This window comes from Pongo pygmaeus, chromosome 10 (assembly GCF_028885625.2).
Source record: "Pongo pygmaeus isolate AG05252 chromosome 10, NHGRI_mPonPyg2-v2.0_pri, whole genome shotgun sequence".
Taxonomy (NCBI): Eukaryota; Metazoa; Chordata; class Mammalia; order Primates; family Hominidae; genus Pongo; species Pongo pygmaeus.
This window is the reverse complement of record NC_072383.2, coordinates 10,567,529-10,584,022: the sequence shown is the minus strand read 5'-3', so window position 1 is coordinate 10,584,022 and position 16,494 is coordinate 10,567,529. Positions and strand designations below refer to the sequence as shown.

Here is a 16,494-nt window from a genome sequence, read left to right as displayed (position 1 = left end):
TCCATTTGTCTACTCTCAGTATATTGAAATGAATCTTGGAAACTATGTGATTAAATCAATGGCAATCATTCAGTTGACTTTATCTTCATGAGGAAAGCAGTAATAACATGAATTCTAATATAATATTAAAATATATAATAAAATTATGGTATTAAAAGCTATTGAGTTTAGAATATTGTCATGCCCTAAAAAATGATGAGTTTATTATCATGATAATATAATTGAGGCAGGAGTTTCTAAGAGATCACTGAAAAGAAAACTAAATAGAAATGGAAAAGAGAAGAGAAAAGATATTTTAAAAACCCTCCAGAGATATGTTCCTAAACATTATAGAAGTGATAGCTTGATTATTATTTATAGAATTGTTTCTGAGTTCAGTGAAGAAGATATATTCTCCAATGTCTTTTTTCAAAGCAGGATATTATTAATAATAGACCTTTACATAGTTTGTATGAAAAGGAAAACAACAGATGACCCTCACTTATCAATTTTGATTAAAAACTAAGAAACAAATTATTAACAAGTAGCATCACTTTACAAGAATTAATTTAAGGAATGCAAAGTGCTATATGTAAAAATCCCTTTTTGGACTAAAATATTCAATTGTTACCAAAATTTAAAACACACATGCCTTTTCACTCAACAATTATCATTGTGGGAATTTATCCCAGAGAGAGACTCAAAAATATGCACAGATGGGTATGAAATGTATCATTATTTCTCATAGCAAGACCTAAGAAACAGTTTACATATCCACTGGAAAAAAAAATGGAAAGTCCATCAAAAATTAGATCTGTCCAGAGTTGTCAGTGAAATACAATGCAGCTATTTATAAATTTGGTATCCTTATATGCCATGAGTACTAATCACCAGGATATTGTCTTAGGTAAAAAAAAAAAAAAAAAAAAAATCCATAGGGTATTTTGTGTATTATAGTTTCTTTAAAATGTATTTTTAATACGTAGTTAAGGGGAACGGTAATTTTTGTTTATTTTTAGTTGGCATGGAATAATTATACATATTTATGGGATACAGTGATATTTCCATTCAACTATACAATGTCTAATGACCAAATCAAGGTAATTAGCATATCCATCACCTGAAACATTTATCACTTCTTTGTGTTGGGAACATTCAAAACCTTCTCTTCTAGCTATCTGAAAATATACAGTAAATTACTCTTAACTGTACTCTCCCTACAGTGCTATAGAATACTAGAAAAATCCCTCATGTATCTATAATTTTGTATCCATTAACCAACCTCTCCCAATCTTCTCCTTCCCCCTATTCTTTCTAGCCTTAAATAACCACAATTCTACTCTCTACTTCTATGAGCTAAAAGTTTGTATCTCCTAATATGAGTGAGAACATATGGTATTTATCTTTCCATGCCTGATTTACTCTACTTAACATTATGTACTTCTGACTCATCCATGTTGGTGCAAATAATAGGATTTCATTCTTTTCATTTTTTTATGACTGAATGGTATTCCTGTGTGTGCGTGTGTGTGTGTAAATATATATGTATATATGTGTGAAAATACATATTTATACACACATACATTTTGTTTAGCCATTCATCTGTTAATGGACACAGGTTGATTCTGTATCTTGGCTATTGTGAATAATGCTGCAATAAACATGGGGGTGCAGACATTACTTCAATATACTGATTTCCTTTCCATTGGAGAAAGACTGAGATTGCTGAATCATATGGTAGTTATATTTTTAGTTTTTTAAGGGACCTCCATACTGTTTCCATAATGGCTATACTAATTTACATTCCCACCAAAATTATATAAACATTAGCCTTTCCCTGCATCCTCACTGTCATTTGTTATTTTTTGTCTTTTTAAATAATATCTAACTAGGGTGAGATGATATCATTGTGGTTTTGATTTTCATCTTCTTGATGATGAATGATGTTGAATTTCAAAAAATATATCCATGGCTATTTGTATATCTTCTCAGAAATATCTATTCAGATACTTTGCTCATTTTCAAATCAGTTTTTGTTGTTGTTGTTGTTGCTATTGAGTTGTTTGAATTCCTTGTATATTCTGGATATTTGTCTCTTGTCAGAGGAATAGTTTGCAAGTATTTTCTCTCATTCTACAAGTTGTCTCTTCACTCTGTCAATTGTTTCCTATGCAGTAAAGAAATGTGTTAGTTTGATACAGTCTCATTTGTTTCTTTTTCCTTTTGTTGCCTGTACTTTTGAATTCTTACCCATAAAATCTTTGCCTAGACTAATGTCCTGTGGTGTTTCTCTTATCTCTTCTAGTAGTGTTATAGATTCAGTTCTTATATTTAAGTCATTAATCCATTTTGAGTTGATTTTTGTATATGGTGTGAGATGAGGGTCTAATTTCATTCCTCTATGTGGATATCCAGTTTTTTCAGCTCCATTTATTGAAGAGGCTGTCCTTTTCCAGTGTATGTTATTAGTGCCTTTCTGGAAAAATCAGTTGGCTGTAAATACATGGATTTATTCCTGGGTTGTCTATTCTGTTTTGTTGGTCTGGGTGTCTATTTTTATACCAATGCCATACTGTTTAGGTTATTGTAGTTTTGTCGTATATATTGAAGTCAGGTAACATGATGCCACCAGTTTTCTTCATTTTTGTTCAAGATTGCTTTGGCTATTCAGTCTTTTGTGGCACCATACAAATTTTAAGATATTTTTCTATTTCTGTAGAGAATGTTACTGGTATTGAGATAGGAATTGCACTGAATCTGTAGATTGCTTTGAGTTGTATGATTACTTTAACAATATTCTTTCAGTCTATGAACATGAGATGTCTTTCCATTTTTTTGCATCCTCTTTGGTTGCATTCATCAGTATTTTATAGTTTTCATCATAGAGGTCTTTCACTTGTGTGATTAAATTTATTCCAGGGTATTTTATTATTTGTAGGTATTACAAATGGAATTGACTTCTTGATTTCTTTTTCATCCAGTTTGTTATTGGTGTATAGAAACACTACTAATTTTTGTATGCAGATTTTTGTATCCTGAAACTTTACTGAATTTATTTGTTCAAAGGCATGTTGTTTAATTTGCATGTATCTGTGCAGTTTCCAAAGTTCCTCTTGTTATCAATTTCTAGTTTTATTCCATTGTTGTCAGAAAATTTACTTGATATAATATTGACTTTTGGAAATGTTTTGAGACTTATCACCTAGCCTATGGTCTATCCTGATGAATGTTCCATGTGCTTATGAAGAATGTGTATTTTGCAGCAGTTGGATGAAATGTTCTGTACATTTGGTTAGGTTCATTAGGTCTATATTATAGTTTTACTCTGAAGTTTCTTTTATGATTTTCTGCCTGAACGATCTGTCCGTTGCTTAAAATGTGTTGTTGAACTCCCCTACCCTTATTGTATTCGTCTATTTCTCTCTTCAGATCTATTAATATTTATTTAATATATCTGAGTGCTGTAGTATTGGGTGCATATGTATACTTATAAATACTATATTATATTGCTGAAGTGACCCATTTGTCATTATATAATGGTCTTCTTTGCCTCTTTTTTACTCTTTTTGTCTTAAAGTCTATTTTATCTAAGTATAGCTGTGCCTGCTCTTTACTGGTTTTCATTTTCATGGAATATCTGTTTTCATCCCTATACTGTCAGTCTATGTGTGTTTTTATGAGCAAAGTGGGTTTCTTGATAGGCAATATATTGTTTGGTTTTTTGTTTTTAATCCATTCAGTCACTCCATGTCTTTTACTTGGAGAATTTAGCCCCCTTGCATTTAATATTATTACTGGTATGTAAGAACTTACTATTGCCATTTTGTTCCTTGTTTTCTAGTGATTTTGTAAGTCTTCCTTTCTTCCTGTCTTCCTTTGTGATTAAGTTGCTTTCTCTGGCAGTGTATTTTAATTCCTTGATTTTCATTTTAGTGTATCTATTATAGGTTTTTGTTTGGTGGATACTGTGAGACTTACAAAGACATCTTACAGCTATGGCAATTATTTTATACTGATGACAGCTTAACTTTGATCACAAAGCAAAGAAAAACAAAACAAAAAAAAGAAAAAACTAAACAACTCTACACTTTAACTCCATCCCCTCTCACATGTTGGCTTATGTTTGTATGGATTTACATCATTTTATATTGACTATCTCTTAACAAATTGTAATTACTATTATTTTGATAGAGTTGTCTTTTGGTCTTCATAAGATCTGAGTGGTTGAGGCACCACAATTACAGTATTAGAATATTCTGAATTTCTCTGTGTACTTACTTTTATCAGTGAGTTTTATACATTCAAATGTTTTCTTATTGCACTGTGTTCTTTTTTTTCTGACTGAAAAAACTCTCTTTAGCATATCATGTAAGACAAGTCTTGATTTGCATTTCTCTGATGGCCAGTGATGATGAGCATTTTTTCATGTGTCTTTTGGCTGCATAAATGTCTTCTTTTGAGAAGTATCTGTTCATATCCTTCGCCCACTTTTTGATGGGGTTGTTTGTTTTTTTCTTGTAAATTTGTTTGAGCTCATTGTAGATTTTAGATATTAGCCCTTTGTCAGATGAGTAGGTTGCGAAAATTTTCTCCCATTTTGTAGGTGCCTGTTCACTCTGATGGTAGTTTCTTTTGCTGTGCAGAAGCTCTTTAGTTTAATTAGATCCCATTTGCCAATTTTGGCTTTTGTTGCCATTGCTTTTGGTGTTTTAGACATGAAGTCCTTGCCCATGCCTATGTCCTGAATGGTAATGCCTAGGTTTTCTTCTAGGGTTTTTATGGTTTTAGGTCTAACGTTTAAGTCTTTAATCCATCTTGAATTAATTTTTGTATAAGGTGTAAGGAAGGGATCCAGTTTCAGCTTTCTACATATGGCTAGCCAGTTTTCCCAGCACCATTTATTAAATAGGGAATCCTTTCCCCATTGCTTGTTTTTGTCAGATTTGTCAAAGATCAGATAGTTGTAGATATGCGGCATTATTTCTGAGGGCTCTGTTCTGTTCCATTGATCTATATCTCTGTTTTGGTAGCAGTGCCATGCTGTTTTGGTTACTGTAGCCTTGTAGTATAGTTTGAAGTCAGGTAGCGTGATGCCTGCAGCTTTGTTCTTTTGGCTTAGGATTGACTTGCCGATGCGGGCTCTTTTTTGGTTCCATATGAACTTTAAAGTAGTTTTTTCCAATTCTGTGAAGAAAGTCATTGGTAGCTTGATGGGGATGGCATTGAATATACCATCTCACACCAGTTAGAATGGCAATCATTAAAAAGTCAGGAAACAACAGGTGCTGGAGAGGATGTGGAGAAATAGGAACACTTTTACACTGTTGGTGGGACTGTAAACTAGTTCAACCATTGTGGAAGTCAGTGTGGTGATTCCTCAGGGATCTAGAACTAGAAATACCATTTGACGCAGCCATCCCATTACTGGGTATATACCCAAAGGACTATAAATTATGCTGCTATAAAGACACATGCACACATATGTTTATTGTGGCACTATTCGCAATAGCAAAGACTTGGAACCAACCCAAATGTCCAACAATGATAGACTGGATTAAGAAAATGTGGCACATATACACCACAGAATACTATGTAGCCATAAAAAATGATGAGTTCATGTCCTTTGTAGGGACATGGATGAAATTGGAAATCATCATTTTCAGTAAACTATCGCAAGGACAAAAAACCAAACACCGCATATTCTCACTCATAGGTGGGAATTGAACAATGAGAACACATGGACACAGGAAGGGGAACATCACACTCTGGGGACTGTTGTGGGGTTAGGGGGAGGGGGGAGAGATAGCATTAGGAGATATACCTAATGCTAAATGGCGAGTTAATGGGTGCAGCACTCCAGCATGGCACATGTATACATATGTAACTAACCTGCACATTGTGCACATGTACCCTAAAACTTAAAGTATAATAACAAAAAAAAGACAGGTCTGGTGGTAATAAATTCACTCAACTTCTGTTTGCCTGAGAAATACTTTTTCTCTCCATCATGTTGATAGTTTTGCTGGGTACAGTATCTCAGTTGGCATTTTGTTTTCCTCGGGTCTTTGAATATGTCACCCCACTTCCTCTTGGCCTATAAAGTTTCTGCTAATAAGTCTGCTAACAGATGTGTTGAAGCTTCTTTATATTTATTTTGCTTTTTAAATTTTGCTTCCTTTAAAATTCTCACTTTGTCTCGAGCTTTGAACATTTAAATTTTATATGTCTTGTGGTAATCTTATTTGGGTTGAATCTGCTTGCTAATCTTTGACCTTCCTGTATTTGGTTATTCATATCTTTCTCTGGGTTTAGAAAGTTTTCTGTTTGTCCACAGCCTCCCAGACCAGTGCTGTGCCAGGGCTTGCCCAAGGGCCATGGTTGCTATGGCCTGCAACCACTGAAATTTTCCTGGGACCAAGGCCACTTTAGTCAGCTGGTGATAAAGTGGGCTGAGACTAAGGTTCCTCTTGCCTGAGCAGTGGATTCACCTCTGGACCATGGTGGGTCAAAATGCTCCCCATATGAGCACTGGTTTGGAATCAAGGGCCATGGGGTCTCTGTCTTTTGCTGTGTTCCAACATGGTGGGGCTAGGTCTAAGTTCCAACACAAAGTCCCACACTCTTATTTCCATTTCCCAAGCAGGCAGTTTCTCTCTAAGTACTGCACTATCTGGGTTTGGAAGAGAGGCGTTTAGGCAAGGCAAGAACATCTTTTCTTACCTCTTTAAAGTGTTTTTTCTTGTTATCATGCTAAAACCAGGGTACTGTGATAGCTCACCTAATTTCTTGAATTCTTTTGAAGGTACTTTCTTGCATGGATAATTATTTAATTTGATGTTTCTGTGAGAAGATAATCACTAAAGGATTCTTCACAGCCAGCTTGCTTTTCTGCCATTTTCTTAATTGTTTTCTGATATACCTGTTGTTTTGCCTACCCATTGATTTTTTTTATCCTCTATCATTATTTATCTTTGTGGTTTGGTGGTTCTCTGTAGTAATGTTTGATTCCTTTCTCTTTCTTATTTGTGTATCTGCTCTACCAACCAGTTTTATACTTTTGTGTATTTTTATGATGATAGATATTGTCCTTTTGCTTCCAGATATAGGACTCCCTTAAGCATCTCTTGTGGGGCTACTCTAGTGGTGATGAATTCCCTCAGTTTTTGCTTGTCTGGAAGAGTATTTCTCCTTCATTTCTAAAGGATAGTTTCGCTTAATACTGTATTCTTGTTTGGGAGAAGGTATTTTTTTTGGCATTTTGAATATATCATCCTATGCTCTTCTGGCCTGCTGCTGGAGAAAGTGGGATTGCTGGCAGTGGTGGCACTGGGCCCCAAGCGAGTGGCTCTGGGAATCTGGGGAGCACATGCGTGACTCTCTCTATGCTGAGGACAGACTCTCTACTTGGCTGCATCACCCGTTCCCTGGGCATAGGGCTCTGTATGGGCTTGATGCAAGGGTCATGACTACACCTTTGGTTGGGATCACCTGGTGTTGCTATGCTGCAGTCCTCTAGGTGGATTTGGTGGAATGACAGCAGGGCCCCAGGGATGTGAAGATGCAGAAGCTATTGGGCCCCAAACATGTGAAGATAAAGGAACTATTAGGCCCCAGGGCAGAGTGTACTTTGGTGGTGGCTACACTCTCAAAATGGTGCAGTGCTGCTGCAGCCTGTGTTCCAGAGAAGAGCAGGGACCCCAGTGTGAATTCCCACTCTGGAATAATGCAGTTATGTGGATCTCAGTCAACTCCCTATACTGGACTCAGGGATCGTGAGGAATGTGGAGCTCTCCTATCACTAGGATAGCAGGTATTTATAATGGGAATGTGGACTGCTGGGGAGCTCCTGTTTACCTTTTTTCCTCGATGGAGAGTCCCTCTTGGCTCCAAGTTGATGCGTGTCACCTGCTTCTCTTCCCTTTCTATGCTATCGCCTTAAGCATCTGTGCCTCAGAGAGACTTGGTCACTTTCTTGCTGAATTCCAGCCTTCTCCCTTCAACACTCTATTCAATGTTTGGTTATCTACTTGTTGTTTTGGTCCTTTGTGGAAGTGAGTGCTGGGTGCCTGTAGTTAGCCATCTTGATGATGCTTCCTCCTTCTTTATGTTTATTATTGTATCTGCATAAAAATAATAAATCAGGGCCGGGCGCGGTGGCTCATGCCTGTAATCTGAGCACTTTGGGAGGCCGAGGCAGGCGGATCACGAGGTCAGGAGATCGAGACCATCCTGGCTAACACGGTGAAACACTATCTCTACTAAAAATACAAATAATTAGCCGGGTGTGGTGGCGGGCACCTGTAGTCCCAGCTACTGGGGAGGCTGAGGCAGGAGAATGGTGTGAACCTGGGAGGCGGAGCTTGCAGTGAGTGGAGATGTGCCACTGCACTCCAGCCCAGGCAGCAGAGCGAGACTCCGTCTCAAAAAGAAAAAACAAACAAACAACAACAAAAAAAAAACATAAGTATAATTTACTCTAGGGATGACTGGGGAACTTGTAGAGAAGTATAGAAGGAAATATTACATTGTTGTACTCCAGTTTTTGATAATTTGCGAGGTATTTATGTTCTGTTCTGGGAAAAATAATCAAGGCAGAAAAAGGATCAATACCACCTTCTCATTAAAAAAAACTCTAATATTTATATTAAATACAAAGATACCCAAACCCTTTATGTTTCTTTCTCTGATCTGTCTCTTTTTTCTTTGACAGCATCTCCATTGTTTTTCTGCTGCTTCATTGCCATAGCTATGGGAATCCGTTTCATTGTTATGGTAACAATATGGAGTGCTGTATTCCTAAATTGTAAGTGATAACAGAGAAGTAGATGGCAACATTGTCAATTTAACAATGGTAATATATTACTTTTGTTAGTATTCAGAAACACAGACACATAAACTAGAAATATTAAATGTATCTTTGTCACATTTTTGCTTAGTCCAGAAATTTGTAAACTATATTTGCTTATACTATAAGTTACTAACGATACAAACTTTTAATACTTATGGTTATTTTAATAGCATTATTCAACCAAGAAGTTCAAATTCCCTTGACCGGTAAGTGAATTTTTAAAATATTTTAGAGCATATATTATATGTATCTACCTACATTATTGTGTAGGCATGTATTCAATGATTTAAAAAAGGAAAAAGTAATTAATTCTAGTCTGTAATACACTATGGCTTCTGTTTTCCTTTTAACAATGAGGGAATACTTGTAAAAAGTAGAGGCTACTTAGGTTTGACATCATCTTTCTCTCTCTCTCTCTCTCTCTCTTTTTTTTTTTTTTTTTTTTTGAGATGGAGTCTTACTCTGTCACCCAGGCTGGAGTGCAGTGGGGTGATCTCAGCACAGTGCAACCTTCGCCTCCCGGTTTCAAGCAATTCTCATGCCTCAGCCTCCCAAGTGCCTGGGACTACAACCTCTACCTCCTGGGTTCAAGCAATTCTCCTGCCTCAGCTTCCCAAGTAGCTGGGACTGCAGGCATGAGCCACCACACCCGGCTAATGTTTGTATTTTTAGTAGAGGCAGGGTTTCACCATGTTGGCCAGGCTGGTATCAAACTTCTAACCTCAAGTGAGTCACCTGCCTTGGCCTCCCAAAGTGCCAGGATTACAGGCATGAGACACCACTCCCAGCCTGGCATCTCTCTATGAATATGTAGAGATGTGCCTTTGGTTATGACTGTAATAATTTAATAATCTGAAATTTTAGAGTTGGAGTGAAAAAGGCATTTAATTTGTCTAGACAAAATCTGCTATAATGGTTCAGATGTGTAGAATTAATAATATATTCTCCTTTTCTAGGAAGTTACTGTGGCCCATGTCCTAAAAACTGGATATGTTATAAAAATAACTGCTACCAATTTTTTAATGAGAGTAAAAACTGGTACGAGAGCCAGGCTTCTTGTATGTCTCAAAATGCCAGCCTTCTGAAAGTATACAGCAAAGAGGACCAGGTTGAGTATTTATTTTAATTTCCCATCCTATATTTAATCCTAACATCTGAGACAACTCACTGGAATATGAACCTAGAATATATAAGGGACACTGTGACTTGGTTATTCTAATACCAACCCTAAATCTTTCTTCACTGAAAATAACAAAGCACAGAAATTGTAGGTATCATGTATGTGTGCTCAGATGAGAATTATGCCAGTTAGGGGACAGAATGCATTTTTTTACTAGTGTGAGAACAGACGAAATGGTTATGGTCTTGCATTTACTAAAATTATCAACACTGATTTTACTTATAGTTTATTTGTGGTTTCAAACAGGATTTACTTAAACTGGTGAAGTCATATCACTGGATGGGACTAATACACATTCCAACAAATGGATCTTGGCAGTGGGAAGATGGCTCCATTCTCTCACCCAACCTGTAAGTCTCTGACCCAATGGGTCTCTAGTTTTTAATTTTTTTCCTAAGTTTTCCCTGTAATAATTCTAATCACACATTTCACATAATCCCAGGACATTTGCACATTCTAATAGATTTAGTAAAATGTGCTTAGGCCCTAAATTTGGGAGAAAGTTGTATTCGTTGTAGAGCAGCCAACACAAACACTAGTAAGTAATATAAATTGTTTACTATATGGTAAGTACTGTGGAAGGCAGGTCTAATATTATGTTCGTTTTACAGATAAAGAGACAGAAACAGAGAGGTTAAGTATTACATACATTTCTTTTTGAATTTATTACCAGACATGTTGAGATATAATTAACCTTTATATATAAATATATATAATAAATTGCACATATATAAAGTATACAATTTGATAAGTCTCGAGAAATATATGAGCCCATGAAAACATAAAGAACATCAAGATAATTAACATATAAATTACCTGGAAAACATTCTCTAAGCATGCACCTTTGTGATTTCTCCTCTGCATCCCTACGTCCTTACCTCTTTCTCTTTCCAGTCAATCAGTTTTCTGTCACTTTAGATTAGTTTGCAATTCATAGAATTTAATATAAATGAAGTCCTACAATATATATCATTTGCAATGTCTTATTTTCACTTAGAAAAGTTATCTTGAGATTCAGCCATCTCATTGCATGAGTAAAGAGTTAATTTCCTTTTATCTCTTCATTTATTGATATATATTTAGGTAATTCCTAGTTATTGATCATTACAAATAATGCTACTTGCTAATAATATTTGTGTACAGGTATTTGCATCATATTAACAAAGTCTTTCTTTTCCTTAATATAAACACCTAGAAACAAAATGGCTGAATCATGTAAGCATATACTTAACTTTTTTAAAAGTGCCACAGTTATCCAAAGTGGTGGTGATATTTTACAAATTTTACTTTCTACTACCTAGCAGTATGTAAGAGAAAAACCTGAGACAGAAGTTGCTTCACATCCTAGTCAACACTTGTTTTGATCAGCCTCTTAAATTTTATACTGGCTGGGCGCAGTGGCTTACGCCTATAATCCCAGCACTTTGGGAGGCCGAGGCAGGCAGATCACCTGAGGTCATGAGTTCAAGACCAACCTGGCCAACGTAGTGAAACCCTGTCTCTACTAAAAATACAAAAATTAGCTGGACGGGGTGGCAGGCACCTGTAATCCCAGCTACTTGGGAGGCTGAGGCAGGGGAATCGCTTGAACCCGGGAGGCGGAGGTTGCAGTGAACCAGGATTGCACCATTGCACTCCAGCCTGAGTGACAGAGCAAGACCCTGTCTCATAAATAAATAAATAAATAAATAAATAAATAAATAAATTTCAGACACACTAAATGATGTGTTTTGGTATGTGAATGTAGTTTTAACTTGCATTTTACTAGTGCAATGATGTTAAGTAGCATTTTTTGTGTGTGCTTATTTGCCATTTAGGTAAAAATTTTCTTCTCACTGATTTCTGCTTTGATCTTTATTATTTACTGTCTTCTTACAGTAGGTTAAATTTGCTTTTTTAGTTTCTTACACTGAAAGCTGATACGTTGATTTGAAACCTTTTTTCTAATAAAAGTTATACTATTAATATGTGAGATGATTTGGCAACATCCCCACATATTTTGAGATACTATTTTTTGTTTCCATTCAGTTAAAAATAGTTTCTAAATTGTCTTTTGCATTCTTTGATTCATTGATTATTTACACGTGTCATTTAGTTTTCAACATTTGTTAATTTTTCAGACATATTTTTATTATTGATTTCTAATTTAATTTCATTTTCATTAGATAATTATTTTGTATAATTTAAAACTTAAATTTATTGACATCAGTTTTATGGACTAGACTATAGTGTGTTTTTAAAAATGTTTTAGGTGTATTTGATCAGAAATGTTTATTCTGCTGTTTTCTATGTATTCTATGTGATAGCTTTTGAAATACAAAGTTTTGTAATATGGCTGGTAGACAGGCAAGATACTAGACCCTATGTTAGCACTAGGTATTGTTTACTCTAAATCTTTTTAGACAGTTCTTTCTCCATCCTGGAGTAGTTTTTTACACACATGCATTAGTAAGTACTCTGCTGAATATTCAAAGGTGACCTTCTGCATATCTTTACATTTCTTTATTTGTTCAAATCTCTTATCTCAATTTCTGTGTCCTGTGAACTACAGCTTGGTCTTTCTGGATTCTCAAGTGTCCCATGTATGCAGTTTTTATAGCCTGCTCTTTTAACGACTTGATTGCACAGAGCAACTCAGCACACCCAGACTAAGTGACAACATCTTAATGTTCACACTGATCTTATGAATATGGTTGTTATTCTCCAGATTAATGCTAGAGTATTCAAGAAAGGTCCTTTCTACCATTTGAAAGATCTGACCTGTCACTACACTATTCAGTAATTTCTTCATTCAGCTGCAACGATCAGGAATGAAACCTAAGCATTTTGTCACTACTGCTTTTCCTTTTTTCAGTCTTATAATATCACAAATACTGCAGAAGTCCTCTAGATTGTAAATATGATAATTCTTTATTTCAAGGGGACTTTAGATATTTGAATCTCCAATTCTTCAATGTAATAAAAAGTCACAACAATATCAATGTTAAAATTAGGTTAATTAGGTGCTGCCTGTCTGTCAGACACAGATTTAAGCACTTAAATGTATCCTTTTATTAAATATACTTAACAATCCTGTATACAGGTGTTATTTTAACCTACTTATAATGGTATAGAACAGAATCTTAGCATGTTAAATAACTCACTTAAGTTACAAAATGAATAACTGTTGCAATGAGGACTCAAATATATGTATTTCTGGCTCTGGAGCCAGACTTACTATTAAATGACTGAAAAAGTGCTCTTTTCGCTGATTTTTAAATTTACTTTGCTACTTTAATGATCAATTGGCAATGATCAATGCACAACCTTTTACTCTCATGTGTTATTTTCAATTTTCCCCTTGTGTTTATTGTAGCAAGAACTCCCTACCTTCCTTCCTTATTATCTATTTGTAATTTGGAAGCCCCAGTATACCTTAGAATTGATCCAGGATGGCCTCATTTATGTATGGCTTGAGAGTTTATTTTTAACAGAAAAAACATTGATTCTCTAAAAAATAAATAAGGGTTTGTATCATATTTTCTCAATATTTTCCTATCTACAAGGACAAAATTTTCTTTCAGAAGCAAAACAACTAGCATACTAACTTTCTGTTTATGCATGTAGTAAATATTTGTTGACTACTACACAATTTCCAGGAATTATGCAGAGATAACTACAGAGATGAGTAGAATAAAACTCATTTAAGAGCTTCAAACTCTAGTCAGAGATGTAGTTATGAACAAATAATCCAGTGTAGTTAGGTACTCTGGCAGAAGTGTGATAAAAGTAGTATGAAAAAACAGACAGAAATCGAAGGAACACGTGGACAAAGTGATATTAAAAAGAATGAGGCCGGGTGCAGTGGCTCATGCCTGTAATCCCAGTACTTTGGGAGACTAAGGTGGGCAGATCACCTGAGGTCAGGAGTTCAAGACCAGCTTGGCCAACATGGTGAAACCTCATCTCTACTAAAAATACAAAAATTAGCTGGATGTGGTGGCAGGCGCCTGTAATCCCAGCTACTCATGAGGCTGAGGCAAGAGAATTGCTTGAACCCAGGAGGCAGAGGTTGCAGTGAGCCAAGATTGCACCACTGCACTCCAGCCTGGGTGACAAGAGAAAAACACCGTCAAAAAAAAAAAAAAAGAGAGAGAAGAAAGAAAGAAAAAAAGAACGAGACTCTAATGTAGACTGAACCTAGTAAGAGCAGTTTTTAAAAATCTAGGCTGGGGCCGGGTGCAGTGGCTCACACCTGTAATCCCAGCACTTTGGGAGGCCGAGGTGGGTGTATTGCTTTAGGTCAGGAGTTCATAACCAGCCTGGCAACATAGTGAAACACCATCTCTACTAAAAATACAAAAATTAGGCAGATGTGGTGGCACATGCCTGTAATCCCAGCTACTCAGGAAACTGACAGAGGAGAATCACTTGAACTTGGGAGGCAGAGTTTGCAGTGAGCTGAGATTGAAACAGTGCACTCCAGCCTTGGCAACGGAGCAAGATTCTGTCCAAAAACAAACAAACAAACAACAAAACAAAAACTCTTTAAGAATAGTTTTCTCCCTACAGTGGCCGATTGTTCAGTTACAGAACAGAGGTCATTACATTGTCTTTTTAAATAGGGATAGCATCAGACCATAATCTTTTTATTTTTTGTCAATTTTACATTGAAGTGACATCCTCACTCTTTCTTGAGCTTTCTATTTCCCATCTCTTATGAAAGAAAATAAAGTATCATTATTAATCATATAACTCCAAAAGATTAAAGATGCCAGAGTAAAACACATATATAGATATGGAAATCTCCACATGGAATGCCTAAACACAAGCACACACACAAACAAACACACACACTTATACACACTTGTGAATGTGTGTATATATGTATTAGAAAATTTGAAATTTTATTTTCATTTCCTTACCAAGTAAAATTGTATATATCTGAAGAAAATGTTTTATTTTTCCACAAAACACACTATCAAATTCTAAATTGAATTCTGAATTTATTTGTCACTTAAATATCTGTTTTAAAATAAACATTTTAAAGTTTTCATTTAACTTGGATATACATATGAAGAGATTTTAGACTTCAGAATTGGCTAGTTTCTAATGTATGATAAAAAGAGTGGCACATTATTTATAATTTTTACTTTTATTATCTGAGTTGGCTATATTTTGTTTATGAGTTAGGACCAGGCATGGTCCTAAAGTCTCCTAAAATGGTATTAAGTTCCTATATTTGAAGTTCAATAGGTATGATTCATTTTTATTTTCCTGCATTAATAAAATCATGTATGTAATTTGTAATTGTCTCTCCTCTAGACTAACAATAATTGAAATGCAGAAGGGAGACTGTGCACTCTATGCCTCGAGCTTTAAAGGCTATATAGAAAACTGTTCAACTCCAAATACATACATCTGCATGCAAAGGACTGTGTAAAGATGATCAACCATCTCAATAAAAGCCAGGAACAGAGAAGAGATTACACCAGCAGTAACACTGCCAACTGAGACTAAAGGAAACAAACAAAAACAGGACAAAATGACCAAAGACTGTCAGATTTCTTAGACTCCACGGAACCAAACCATAGAACAATTTCACTGCAAACATGCATGATTCTCCAAGACAAAGGAAGAGAGATCCTAAAGGCAATTCAGATATCCCCAAGGCTGCCTCTCCCACCATAAGCCCAGAGTGGATGGGCTGGGGGAGGGGTGCTGTTTTAATTTCTAAAGGTAGGACCAACACCCAGGGGATCAGTGAAGGAAGAGAAGGCCAGCAGATCCCTGAGAGTGCAACCCCCACCTCCACAGGAAATTGCCTCATGGGCAGGGCCACAGCAGAGAGATACAGCATGGGCAGTGCCTTCCCTGCCTGTGGGGGTTATGCTGCCACTTTTAATGGGTCCTCCACCCAACAGGGTCAGGGAGGTGGTGCTGCCCCAGTGGGCCATGATTATCTTAAGGCATTATTCTCCAGCCTTAAGATCTTAGGACGTTTCCTTTGCTATGATTTGTACTTGCTTGAGTCCCATGACTGTTTCTCTTTCTCTCTTTCTTCCTTTTGGAATAGTAATATCCATCCTATGTTTGTCCCACTATTGTATTTTGGAAGCACATAACTTGTTTGGTTTCACAGGTTCACAGTTAAGAAATAATTTTGCCTCTGAATAAATAGAATCTTGATTCTCATGCATATCTTGTTTGATGATATTTAGATAAGACTTTGGACTTTCAACTTTACAATTGATTCTGTAAAAAGCTAAGACTTGGGGTTATTAGAATGGAATTGTTTGAAATGCTTGTTCCCCAGTGTCGTAAAGAAATAGGACTTGAACATAAATTTAATTTATTTAGTAAGGCCATTTTTTACTTCCTGCAGAAAAGGTACACTCACCAGCAGTTCTGCCATGAGAGTACACCAAACAAAGGAGACAGGGTCATTTATAACCTGACAGATCCACACTACTGCTGTGTCCGGTTTCCATTGGCTGGAACGGGACCT

At 36.0% G+C, this 16,494-nt stretch overlaps 1 protein-coding gene across 1 annotated transcript in view; it reads left to right on the top strand.

The window, feature by feature from the left end:
- The window catches only part of KLRK1 (killer cell lectin like receptor K1), a 35,565-nt gene extending 19,309 nt beyond the window's left edge, over positions 1-16,256 (top strand). The window contains exons 5-9 of the mRNA XM_054444075.1: positions 8,690-8,782; positions 8,998-9,033; positions 9,784-9,935; positions 10,254-10,357; positions 15,312-16,256. Of these exons, the coding sequence (XP_054300050.1) occupies positions 8,690-8,782; positions 8,998-9,033; positions 9,784-9,935; positions 10,254-10,357; positions 15,312-15,429 (503 nt within the window). The 3' untranslated portion in view covers positions 15,430-16,256. The remainder of the gene's footprint in view (positions 1-8,689; positions 8,783-8,997; positions 9,034-9,783; positions 9,936-10,253; positions 10,358-15,311) is intronic.
- Positions 16,257-16,494: the final 238 nt, after the last annotated feature.